Below are 13,516 nucleotides of genomic sequence, written 5' to 3'. Positions count from 1 at the left end.
GGCTGAAGGGTCGATAACCAAAGGGGACAGATTCAAGGTGATCGACAAAAAAAAAATCAGAGGTGACATGAGGAAAAACATTTTTATGCAACGAGTGGTTAGGATTTGGAATGCACTGCCTGATAGGGTGGTGGATACAGATTCAATAGTTGCCTTCAAAAAGGGAGTTAGATACACATTGAACGAGAATAAATTGCTGAGATATGGGTAAAGATGGGTGAGTGGGACTAACTGGATTGCTCTTCAGAAAAGCCAATGCAGATTTGATGACCAAATGGCCTCTTTCTGTGCTGTTCTATTCTATATTCAATGATGTCAATGCCATTGTTTTTTCAACATTGCTTAGGTGTAAAACTGGGATAAGATTGGCCACTCAGAATAGAACCATCCAGATTTCAATTGAAATGAAAATTGGTTGTTTTTTATAATGGGTGGCTAATCTGCATTGCCAGATGGGAAATTGAAAATCTATATAGTCTCTGCCTCCATGCCCGATTGCTTTAATAATTCAAACTCTGTATGAAAAATTCATCCAACTGCCCCCTTCATTCTTCTAGTGATAATCTGAGGTTATGTCCCTATGGAGGAGACAGTGCTGCAAAATGACTGAAGCCATTGCAACTAGCATTGCTGAGCACATTTAGGATGATGGTACGTTCTTGCCTTATGCACGTTTAGAAATCCTGCTTCACACAATCCTGTTCTCTAACATGAAATGCAAGCTGCAGACTGTGTGGCCATGGACCTCTTGCTTTCCTTCCACCCTCACCTGAACCCTCCCCTTCTGCATTTATGCTTTCAGAAACCTAAGAACTTCTGCCTGGACAGTCAGTGCAGCCTTAGGATTAAGGGTGCGAGCACAAGCACATGTCTGATGAAGAAACACCATTACTCGAGCTGACAGTGGCAAACTATAGTGGAAAGCTTAGAGGTGGGATCAGCATGTGGGGGTGAGTCAATAGGCATAAATGGATGCCAGCCAGGCCAGGTAGAAAGGGTAGCTCATGTGCCAGCTCCCAGGAGGGTGAAGTTGCAGATGAATTCTGCTTCATCGGACTCTAATGAAGACTTCGGTGGGGCAGTGTATAGGAAAAGGCAGATGGGCATACACACCAAGATGCTTGGTGTATCGGCAGATCTAGCACAGGGCTTGTTGTCACTGTTAGAGGAGCATGGAGGAATCTGGCTCCAACTTGGCACAGAACTTTGCGCAGAGCTTGGAGCCCATCCTTTTCAGCATGAAAGTGGTAGTCAACCTCATGTCAGCAATTGCGAACCCAGCCATGATACAGTGTTTGGTGCCTATTGCCTCAGTTTCCATTGCAACATAGGCAGAATCCACTCAACATTTCAGTGCTGCAGTGGAAACTCAGACTGAGGTAATGTTTGTTGCTTGTTGCCATGCAAAGCCAGCTTGGTGCCATGTAGGCTTAGACTGCTGCCATCATCGCTGTGGATACCAGTGCTCAAATGTGTTTGCAGGCTTTCACGGCAGTCCAGCAATCTGTCCTCTCGTAGATTATTAGGATTGTTGAGGCACCGGTCAGGGAAGTGGCAGTGGCTCCGTGATGCAGGAACCTGTTGTCCTCTGTCAGGATGATAGCATCCGTTCTCCAACCACTGCCACTTCACCACTGACCCAACTGATACCTTTCAGACTGCTGCCATGCCTGCTGAGGTGGTGGAAGTCAAGCCCTCAAGGTCCAGAGCTACTCGAGGGGGTACTGCAATCTGCCATCTGCAAGCTTTCCCATTGAAAGTCAGCAACCTTCCACCGGCCATGCTGCAGCCACTGGGCAGGCAAAGGCTCCTGCAATACAGGCATTAAAGAAATGCACAAGGGTGAATATTTCTATTTTTGATGTATTATTGGATGTGTCATGCCCAGTAAAGACATATCATATTCCTACTTTTAAAATACAAATTTTAATCAATGTGGACTCTTTGAAATTGATTTCCCTATTTAAAAAAGTGAACAAAGTGTTGCAAAATGGCCGTCAAGGATCAGATGACATGGCCTATGTGTGCAAACATTGCCCCACTGTCTCGAAAGGACAAAAGGATATATTCCAGACTAAGCGGAGTAGACTACATCCATCCTGAAACCATCAACAGACATTCCTAAATTGAATGGATTTCTTCTGAGACGAAAGAAACTATAAAGTAGACACATCATAACAGAGTGATACTCATCTAGACATTAACAGATAGCTATGGATTCCACATCCTGGTCCATTGTGTGATCACACCAGGGGAGAAGGCCAAGTGTCAAAGAACAAAAAATGCTAATGTGATAAATTTTGGCCTTAAAAGGTAACCTTCTGTAGAGAGAGAGAGAGATCACAGCAACATCACAGAAAAGCAGTCCAGCCAAGGGCCGTGGAAAGATCCAGCCTAAACAAGAAGAAGCCCTGCTGCTAATTCTGCACTTTAACTTGGTGCAGCAGAGAACTGAAAGTGACTGCTGCCTCCAGTCTGAAATCTTAACCACCAGAAATCTACAATGCTTCAACAAGTTCAAGACTACAAACTTCCAGACCTGCATCTTTGAAAGAGACAGTCCTACTTAGAAGATTCAACATGTTTACCATAAACCATGGACACCTACCACACCTTGAACTCTTACCCTTCACCTTCTATCTATCTTCTCTTAAGAGTGCATGTGAGAGTGAATGCATGCGTGAGTGGTGTTGCAAACATTTCAGGGAATGCATATTGTTTAATAAATAGTTAATCTTCTATTTTAAACCTACAAGAAAACTTGTCACTGTCTGTTTATTTGGCAAGTAAAACATTCAGGGGCTCGCTCATCATTTTAAAAACATGATTGCGGTCAGTTGAGGGGTGAACAATGGGAACCACCCACACCCCTTATCGCCTATCTGTAACAGATGTGTTCTTGGACAAAGTTGTTATGGATTTTATTTTTTGTGTTGTGTTTTATTTTTGGATTTTGACCAAGACAATACTGTGATGGTCCATATCAGAGGGAAGGAAAGGTGGGGAATTGTGGAGCAGCATTGATGTGGGGATGCTTTTTTGGGGAACCGGAGTCTGAGTAGCCACTCAAGGACAGCCCGTCTGAAGTGATGGTATCCTGGATGCCTCCTCCCTTCCTCCTCTTCCTCATCCTCCTCCTGTATCAAAGAATAAACATCACTGTTCACTGACACCTAACCTACCATTCATCTACCTGGCGCCTCATACAGGTATAGTAGGGGTAATTCTAACTTACCCACCTGATAGACTATTCTGCCACATGTTGAATCTGTATCAATTATGTATTTTGGGTTTCTCCCAAGATGCTCACTGAAGGTTTGGGGGTAAGGTCTGTGCCCTTGTGAGAGCGAGATTGTATAGCATGCAGCAGACCACTATTTGGAGATGTGCTCTGGCATGTATTGTAGGGCTCCCTGGAGCAGTTGAGGTAGCAGAGTGTTGTTTCAGAATGCCAATGGTTTGCTCCACAACACTCCTGGTGGCATCATGACTCTCATTGAATGCTATTAGTCATTTGCAGTCGGGTGTTGGAAGGGAGTCATGAGCCAAGTGTAGAGAGGTTTCCACTTCTCACCAAACAGTCAGCCTCTGGCTCAAATATGGTTGGAATAACCGACTTACATAAAATGAAAGCATTGTGGTTGCTGCCAGGATAACGGGCATTCACCGACATGACGCTCAATGCATGGTCACACACCAACTGGACAGTAAGGGAGCAGAACCCCTTCTGGTTTGGTACATATTCCTGCTGTGATGGCACCTGCAGAGTGGATGGCTCCCTGCACCATTGGGAATTCCGCTATCCTGGCAAAGCCACATGCCCACTCCTCCTGCTTCTCTCTGGTTAGAGAGAAAACTATAAAGTCCCCCATCCTGGCATACACGGCCTCTGTTACCCCGCTGATGCAGCGATGCATGGTGAACTGTGAGATGTTGGTGATGTCGCCAGCTCCAGCCAGGAAAGATTTTGAGACATAGAAATTGTGGCCGACGGTAATCTCCATGGCCACTGGCAATACCGCCCTCACACTACTGTGCGGCTGCAGGTACAGTTGGAGGATGCGATACAGTTCCGTGACCACCTCCTTGGTGAAATGTAGCCACCTTAAGACACTGCTCCTGGCTGAGGTGAAGGTAGGAGAAGTGCTCCCTGGTGTGGGTATGGCCTTCTATTTAGAGCCCTCCTCCTTTTCCCTCTGTTGCCTATGCTCCATTTCCCTGTCATGCTGCAGTCCAAGAGGGCCTCAAACTTTCGCATCCATGCGCAATAGCAGGCTTTCTGCTGAAAGGCTTCAAACTCCACTGAGTTCCTTGGAAAAGTCCAGTCTTTCCTTCTGACATTAACAACTTTTCAGAACTCCTTCCGCAGCATGATGCACAGTACATCCATTGCCTCTGCAGCAGCAAATCAAAGGAGCCTCACCTGAAAGTCCCATGCTGATCCCTTTAAATAACAGTAAGTGGGGTGGGGGGAGGGGGTCCCTTGTGCAGCTAAACACAGGTTGAACTGAGACCGTTTAAAAGAGGACATTAACAGGACCTGCAAGGTTCTAAATGGCAAGTTGGATGCCAAATCAGCATTAGACGCCGAGGGACTTCAGAGTATCCCGTCTGCATTCTTCTGGCACACAAGTGACATGTCTGCATTAGCACCCTTCCAAGCATGGCACAAAGTTTATCTGCTGCCATTGATACAAACGGGCACGGATTAATTGCACATCGTGATTCCCGCACCTGTTGTTGAGCCTTATCCAATTTTTTTCCCCTCTGCCTATTCTTGTAAGCACTTGTCTGATGAATGCATTCCAGTATCCTACTCGAGCTAACTATTGCTTCACAGCATTGCTCATGTACCTATAGAGATGTATGCACTAGAATGCCTAAATCTCTTTCTTTCTGCACCTTCTTTAATGCTCTTCCCTGAAGCAATCACCCTACAAACATGCATAACACTGCATTTTTCCAAATTAGACATCATTTGCCAGTCAGGAGTCCAATCCTGCAGCACATTAAGATCCGACTGAAGGCGTCAAACATTGTCTACTGTCCTAACACTCACACAGATCTTAGTACCATCTGAAAATTTGCAGATCATGCCCCCATCACCAACATCTAGATCATTAATAAAATAGTAAATAGCAACGGTCCTAACACCAATCCCTGTGGGATACCACTGGTGACCTTTCTCCAAACAGCTCCAACTCCATTTATAATTAATTTTTGCCCACCTCCTTCCAGCCACTTCACAATCCAACTCAATATATTACTACAAATACCAGAGGCTTCAATCTTCTAGAGAAGCATCTTGTGTGGTCACTTCTCAAACGCTTCTTGGAACTTATAAATAGACAATATCTACTGGGCTTCCTTCATTCACCATCTTTGTGACTTCTTCAAAAACTACAATCAGATTTGCAAGACATAACCTTTATATCAAGAATGTCCCTAATATGTCTCTCTCTATCCAAGCAATCAAATATTGCACTCCTAATGATTCTCTCCTTAATTATAACAATGGCCTGATTTTTTCTTCTTCTCTGATTTTACCTCAGAAAGCAAGACAAGCATCTCTCATCACTTTTCATATATACATCAAGCAGTTGTACTAAAGTAATTAAATGTTTAATGTTTAAGACACATCTTTATGCTAGTCAATTATTGGTTAATTCAGGACCCTGTACTCATGTGAACCAGGGTCTCAGAAAGTAAATTGTTTTCATTGGAGAAAGGAAAATTAAGAAGATTTTGCTGACGTTCTTAAAGATGCTGAGAGGTCTAAATGATGTAAATGGAAACAGATGATTTAACTTAAACTATGATCACATAGTTGGAAGGCATGTATGCAAGCAATTATAACTCAATTGAGGCCAGGGACTAGAGGAATTCCCCCTTTCCTCACGCCCGAGTCAGTAGCAGATCAGTGGAACAACAATGCAGACACTATTTATGAGAGCTGGAACTTATGTTGGGTTTGCTCCTTTCAATCAAATGCCATTCTGTCTTGTACAGGGATTTCTTTCAAAATTCATTTTTAGGCTGTAGGTGCCAGCATTGCTAGCCCATCTCTAGTTTCCCTGAGAAGGTGGTGGTGAGCTGCCTTCTAGAAACACTGCAGTCCATGTAGTATTCTTCATAATGGTTTACTAGACTGCTTCAGAGGGTAGTTAAGAGTCAACCACATTGATGTGGGACTGGAGACGCATATAGACCTGACCAGATAAAGATGGCAAGTTTTCTTCCCTGAAGAACATTGGTTAACCAATTGGATTTTTATGATAATCTGATTGCTTCATGGCCACTATTACTGGCACCAGACTTGTATTTCTAGATTTTTAAAAACTGAATACAAATTCTAAAACTGCTGTAATGGGATTTGACTATTAGTCCAGGCCTCTATGCAACTGTACCCAGGGATTTAGAAGGCACTTTTCAGCCTTTTGGCAGTTTTAAGCTGTATTGGAACAGGCAGCCGATCCAGCGGTAAAAGTGAAAATTCACTCCATTGACTCTTCCCTCAGCATGGCAATAAAGTAACTTGTTATTTAACACACACTAAGCACCTTGAGAGTTTATGCTTGTGCTTTGTGTTACATACTCAACTATTCTCATTCCTCCCTCAATCTTAAAAAAAAACAGGACTAGACTATTGTCTCAAAGCTCTGAGACAATGATTAATTAAAATCAGGATCTTTCAGCCCTGAAATTTGTAAGTGACTTATTTAGCAGCATTATCAGAATCTGAAGTTAAATTGATGCAATTGGGAGTTATCTCTAGCTAATATTATGTCATAATCACAATTTCCCAACGTGGGCTATCTTGCTGTTTTGACCTATCCAAAAATGAAACTATGGATCATCTGTAGAGAATATTATTCAAAGCATGCTAGACTAAATTAACTGATATATAACTGAAAAATGAGCTATAAAATTTACACAGTATAATGTTTCACTTTGATGATCCATTCCCTTTCAGTAACGGCCAATCAACAGTACAAATGCACGGAATTAATATCTATAACTACATGTTCAACTTCCCATCTCAGGTACCATGAATAATAGGCTGGATTTTGCAGTCAGTGGCAAAGCAACGATGCTCACCATTGACCTCAAAGAAATCTGTCCACAAAGATGTAGCGATCTGTGTAGCAGGGGACCCAGTACTGAGCCCTGCGGAACGCCACTGGAAACAGCCCTCCAGTCGCAAAAACACCCGTCAACAATTGTCCTTTGTTTCCTGCCACTGAGCCAATTTTGGATCCAGTTTGCTACATTTCCCTGGATCCCATAAAGTTTCTTTTAACCAGTCTGCCATGTTTGACCTTGTCAAGGCCTTGCTAAAATCCATGTAGACCACATCAACTGCACTACCCTCATCAATCCTCTTTGTTATTTCCTTAAAAAATTAAATCAAATTAGTCAGACGTGACCTTCCCTTAACAAATCTATTCTGACTATCCTTGATTAATCCGTGCCTTTCTAAGTGACAATTTTTCCTGTCTCTCAGAATTGATTCCAATAATTTACCCACTACTGACTCGCCTGTAATTATTCGGCCTATCCCTAGTTCCCTTTTTAAACAGAGTTACAATGCTAGAAGTCCTCCAATTCTCCGGCACCACACCTGTATCCAGTAAGGACTGGAAAATGATGGTTCTCGTTCCTAATGGTCAGAGGCCCACGTTTAGTTCAGTACTGATTGATGATACATTGGCAACCTCGCTTGGAGATAATATACAGGTGACTGCTGTGGGAATGGGAAAATGTCATACTAGTTCAAAATGGGTTGTTCTTCTAGATACTCCTGACCTGCTGCGTATTTCCAGCATTTTCTGTTTTTGTTGTTGCTCTTCCAGGTTTTGGTTGAAATGCATTGCTGGGACAGAGGAAAGGCAGCTTTGTCTTCCAGCTTCCTGCTGTATTTGAGAAATCAAAACTAAATAAAACAATGCTTAATTGATTTCTATTTGTTCTCAAGAAGACGGTGATAATGTTATTGCTGCATTTATTGCCATCCCTTCGTTGCCATGAGAAAGTGTTGGTACACTTTTTCCATGAGCCAATTCAGCCTTTGTATTAATAATAGTCATGATGGTGGGGGAAGGTGGAGAATTCCATCATGTTGACTCGACAACAATGAAGAAACATTGACTTATGTTGAAGGCGAATTTTGGAGGTGAGGTTGTTTCTACTTATTGCCAGAAGTATCAGACTAGAAATGCTAAATCCATTGTGCACTTTGACGATAAATCATTGGATTTAGTGTCCATCCAAAACATGTTTAACTGCCTGGACATTTCAACAATTAGTTGCAGAATTCAGAAATGACTCAGTACGTTTTTAGTAGTCCTATAATTCGATGGGACAGAAAAGGCCATAACTGCTTGATTTGTTAATTTAAAAATGTATTTGAATCCTCTCTCTGTTCATCTACACATTTCTGTGTCTTTCCACTGATTGTGTGGATCCTTTCCTTGCCTTCCCAAATGTGAGCTCTGAGATCGATTCTAAACTTCTGCAGCATGTGGAGAATTAATTTTCTAAGAATATAGATGTTCCCAATGATAAAAGGAATTTAGGGAGCAGTTATCACTAAGCACTGCCTGCTACGGGTGGAATATTCCTGGTCACGCAGGGGCGGACTTCAAGGCACGACCGGGAGGAATTTCTGAGAAATCCGTCTCCTGTCAGCAGCCCGACGCATTTCTACCTCTGTACAATCTTTCCTGAGATGGGTCAGCATCTGCAGATGCTACCCGCCTGTTTGTGGGCTGACTGGGCATGCCGCTGGGATCTTCCAGGCAGCGGACAGGCGCCTCACTGAGGGCCAAGCCAAGCATGTGCCCGTGAGGCCTCCTGTTTTAATCCCCGCCCCTTCCCAGCACCCCCACCAGAGGTGCAGTTATTAGCAGACCACAGTTGCTGCTGCTGGCCATCCCGTGAAGGGGTTTTCCCTCCATAGGGGTGACCTCGCAGCTGTAGCCGCTGTTTATTCAATTGAACTTAGTACCTTTTCAGTGGTTGCCTCAAGATGGAAACCCACTGATTGGGCCTGCAGCCTCAGGGATCTGCCCGTCTTTAATTGGACAGTGGACCCAGAGGCGGCTAATTGGTCGCATTGGGGAAGATTGTCCAGGTGAGCCCCCTGACAGAGGCCTGGAAGATTCTGCCCTATAATTCTGAAATATTTTTGTCCTACTTATTTACAATATGCTAGATACAAAGATTTAACTGAATCCATATATGCAATTATATATGTAATTAGAATTGTATTGAACTAATTGAAATTCATTATGTGCCCATACATTTTAAAATAATTATTTAAAATAAAAATTTAATAATGATGTAAATTTAAGACCTTGGTTTATTTTCTGATAATGTTAGCATTTTAATCAAAATTTTTAGCTGATCAGTTAAATATAATTTTCTGTAATTAAACAATTTCTGAATTTGAAGAAATTTGAATACAACATTCCTAGCCTAAGCAGAATGCAATGATGAAAATAACACTAACAGAAAAATAACCCATCAGCAATTACTTCATCACCATTTACGTGGTATGAATATAGATTATAAATAACAATGAAAATTCAATCCGGTTTTTATAAGCTATATTTAGTAATAAACCAACGATTAAAAAAATCAGGACAGTTTTTAACGAGAAATGTTATAATTATAAGTGTTGTAAGTGTAAGAAAAACATTAAAATGCTTTCATTCGACTCAGCAAAGCTGGAAATGAAACATGTGTGTTTTGGATAACATCAGCTCTTAAAAGCTCTGTGGAATCTCATCCTCTAATTTTCTTTTTGTCACAGAACAATAAAAGTGAATGAAGGCAAAATGAAAAGAATGAATGATATTTGTTCGTATGAATGCTGCTGTTTCTCTACAATGTATATGTCATGCCTTTGTTCTGTTTTTGCTGAAATACAGTTCTCTCATTAAAATAACAAAGGTATTCTCTACCATGGCCTTTCAGTATAGCATATAAATACCAAGCTGTATGAAGCAATAGCACATCCACTCAGTTGAATCCAACAGCGAAGTCAAAATGGGAAAGGTTGGGCTTCCCAATGTATTTTGCATATTATATTAACTATTTTATAATAACTTGAAACTGCTTAAACCATTAGTTAATTTCTGTTTTTTTAATTTCTCAGATCATCTTTTACGAGGACAAGAATTTCCAGGGTCGGCACTATGAGTGCAGTACTGACTGTGGCGACCTGTCCCCTTACTTCAGCCGCTGTAACTCCATCCGTGTTGATAGTGACTGGTGGGTGGTGTACGAGAGACCCAATTACATGGGATACCAGTATGTTCTGAGCAGGGGAGAATATCCTGACTACCAGCGCTGGATGGGATTCAATGACAATATCAGGTCATGTCGCACCTACCCATATGTAAGTTACAGCTTTCTGGTCATGCCAGATGTAAATCATTTTCTTGTATGATTTATATTGTTGAGCCATCAATAGATTTTTGTTAGCTGCTGTCTTTTTAATACAGGTTCATTCCAATTCCTTCATTTTTTCAATGAGTAATCTTTTACTTAACAGGGTAGTGACAATTTATGCCTTTGAAGATGAATTAACATATTACATTAAAAGTTAACTTTAAATCATTGCTGCATCACATGATTACATCTAAGGTGGGAGAATAGAGAATGTTATAACACTCTGAACAATCATAGTAAGAGAAGGTCTTGAAATCATGATTAATATCGTAGTGTCTGCTTACAAGCATGCTGCTCAGTCACAGTTCAACTGTAGTTGTTCTGGTTTATTTATCCCTGTCACTGATACAAGGGGAGAATGATGTAGTGGAGCAAAATCCTTTTTTAAAATTCGTTCGTGGGATGTGGGCATCGCTGGCTAGGCCAGCATTTATTGCCCATCCCTAATTGCCCTTGAGAAGGTGGTGTTGAGCCACCTTCTTGAACTGCTGCTGTCCTTGGGGTGTAGGTACACAATGTGGGTTAGGAAGGGAGTTCCAGAATTTTGACCCAGTGAAGGAACTGCATGAAGGATGGTGTGTGGCTTGCAGAGGAACTTGCAGGTGGTGGTTTTCCCAAGCATCTGCTGCCCTTGTCCTTCTAGGTAGTAAAGGTATCAGTTTGGAAGGTGCTGTCGAAGGAGCCTTAGCGAGTTGCTGCAGTGCATTCTGTAGATGGTACACGCTGCTGCCACTGTGTGTTGGTGGTGGAGGGAGTGAATTTTGAAGATGGGGGATGGGGTGTCAGTCAAGCGGGCTGCTTTGTTCTGGATGGTGCTGCGCTTCTTGAGTGTTGTTGGAGCTGCATCCATCCAGACAAGTGGAGAGTATTCCATCACACTCCTGACTTGTGCCTTGTGGATGGTGGGCAGGCATTGGGGAGACAGGAAGTGAGTTACTCACCGCAGAATTCCCAGCCTCTGACCTGCTCTTATAGCCACAACTGTGCTGGTCCAGTTCAGTTCAGTTTCTGGTCAATGGTAACCCCCAGGATGTTGATAGTGGGGGATTCAGTGAGGGTAAAACCATTGAACGGTGTGGGGAGATGGTTAGATTCTCTCTTGTTCGAGATGATCATTGCTTGGCACTTGTGTGGCGCAAATGTTTCTTGGCACTTATCAACCCAAGCCTGGATGTTGTCCAGGTCTTGCTGCATATGGACACAGGCTGTTACAGTATCTGAGGAGTCACAAATGGTGCTGAACATTGTGCAATCATCAGTGAACATCGCCACTTCTGACCTTATGGTGGAGGGAAAGTCATTGATGAAGCAGCTGAAGATGGTTGGGCCTAGGTCACTACTCTGAGGAACTCCTGCAGTGATGTCCTGGGACCGAGATGATTGGCCTCCAACAACCACATCCTTCTCCTTGCCCCAGGTAGACTGGTTAACCCAGGGTTTCCCACCTGTGACCTATGGGCTCTTTGTACCAAGAGTGCTCTGACAGCATGGCCCACAAAACCCAGACAACGGTTCTATTTGTGCTTACTTTTCTTACTCTCAGGCTCGTCCTGTTTGAATTTTGCAGGCCTAGAGTTTCCAAATGATCATTCTTCTTACTGTTCGCTCCCTGGTAGATAATCTTCAGTTGGAACTTCATGATCTGTTAGTATCAGTGACTTGAGATATAAATTAAAATAAGAAGAACAATGATTTAAGCCTTATATCTGGTCCACGAGAATCCACAATTATCACGTTAATTGCCCACACATACAAAAAGCATGGATACCTCAGTCATCCCTTTTGCTAAGTATTGGTGGCATGTTCCTTTAATGCTAAAGAGAAAAGAAAGATCTAAAATCCAGAATGAGAGAATTCACTGAAACCTTGGCTGAAGTATCTCTCAGTTACTGCCCTTATGAAAATACAGCTCCTGCAAACTGCCTAAAATCTGTTCCAACGTTCACTTTAAAGTTACATTGGGTATAAAAGAACCCAACAACAGTAAGGGAATTACAATGACCTAACTCGATCAAAAAGTTCCAAATATTTTAATAGACTGTTTATGACTTGCTTTAATGATTAATAACTTTGCTTGATTTTATTATAATCTTGTGTTGCCTTGTTGCAACTACGTTAACAGCAATACCACTGATATTTCTATTACAGTACAGAGGTGATTCCTACAGAATGAGGATTTATGAAAGGCCTGACTTTGGAGGACAGATGATGGAATTCCAGGATGACTGTCCATCTGTCTATGATCGTTTCCGTTACCGTGACATTCACTCCTGCAATGTGATGGACGGTTACTGGATCTTCTATGAACATCCCAACTACAGAGGCCGACAGTACTTCATGAGACCCGGTGAATACAAGAGATACAGTGACTGGGGTGGCTCCTGTTCAACTATTGGATCTTTCAGGCGCATGAAAGATTTCTAAATTGTTTTTGAAAAGCTGAATATTATTTTACTCAAACATTGCTGAGCAGAATAAAATATGTTACATTGCATTATCATCTTTAGTATTTTTTCTGATTCTCATAGAATTATGTCAGACAATAATTACATAAGGGTGATTAAACTAAAAGCTATTTGGCTGGATTGGAGGCGAGGTTGGAGCTGAGGGGGCCCACAGAATCACGATGGGTGGCAAGGGGCCAGGGCCCGTCTCCACCTCGTCGCCAAGTGACCTTGTCGGGGGCGGGATAGGCTGACAATGGCCTTTGTGTCTAAAGTCCAATTGAGGCCATTAAGTGGCCTATTAATAGCCACTTAAGGGCCGCTTCCTGCTGCCACTGGGCTAACCTGCGGTGGTGGGGGGGTGGGGAGGGGGGGTGCCTCCGCCATGCTGGGAGGACACCTCGTAAAAGGAGGCACCCTACCCGTGGGCTTGGGGGGGGGTGGTCCCTCCTCTGTGGGCAATCTGTGGCCCACAAAGAGCCCCAGCCAGGAAACAATGCACCTCCCAGGACCCCCCTCCCCCTGGGCTTTACGACCACCCACCCAACTGTCCTCGCCGGGGCCTTTCGGACTGGCCCCAGCAACTCCACCTCACTTACCTGAGGTGCGGGGTTCCA

General features: G+C 42.9%; 1 protein-coding gene across 1 annotated transcript; it reads left to right on the top strand.

The window, feature by feature from the left end:
* Positions 1 to 266: 266 nt before the first annotated feature.
* On the top strand, positions 267 to 12,879 carry LOC137372211 (gamma-crystallin S-1-like). The gene is made up of 3 exons (XM_068035834.1): positions 267 to 287; positions 10,160 to 10,402; positions 12,604 to 12,879. Exons 1-3 carry the CDS (start codon positions 267 to 269, stop codon positions 12,877 to 12,879), a joined length of 540 nt encoding a protein of 179 aa, XP_067891935.1.
* Positions 12,880 to 13,516: the final 637 nt, after the last annotated feature.

This window comes from Heterodontus francisci, chromosome 7 (assembly GCF_036365525.1).
Source record: "Heterodontus francisci isolate sHetFra1 chromosome 7, sHetFra1.hap1, whole genome shotgun sequence".
Lineage (NCBI taxonomy): Eukaryota > Metazoa > Chordata > Chondrichthyes > Heterodontiformes > Heterodontidae > Heterodontus > Heterodontus francisci.
The sequence above is the reverse complement of the archived record's forward strand: the minus strand, read 5'-3'. Positions and strand labels throughout refer to the sequence as shown.

Bases quoted from the DNA above. Each gene is read 5' to 3' on its own strand.
- LOC137372211 (XM_068035834.1), top strand. From the start codon at position 267: ATGACCAAATGGCCTCTTTCT. The intron at 288-10,159 runs GTGCTGTTCTAT...TTAATTTCTCAG, and splicing joins TGACCAAATGGCCTCTTTCT to ATCATCTTTTACGAGGACAA. The intron at 10,403-12,603 runs GTAAGTTACAGC...TTTCTATTACAG, and splicing joins CATGTCGCACCTACCCATAT to TACAGAGGTGATTCCTACAG.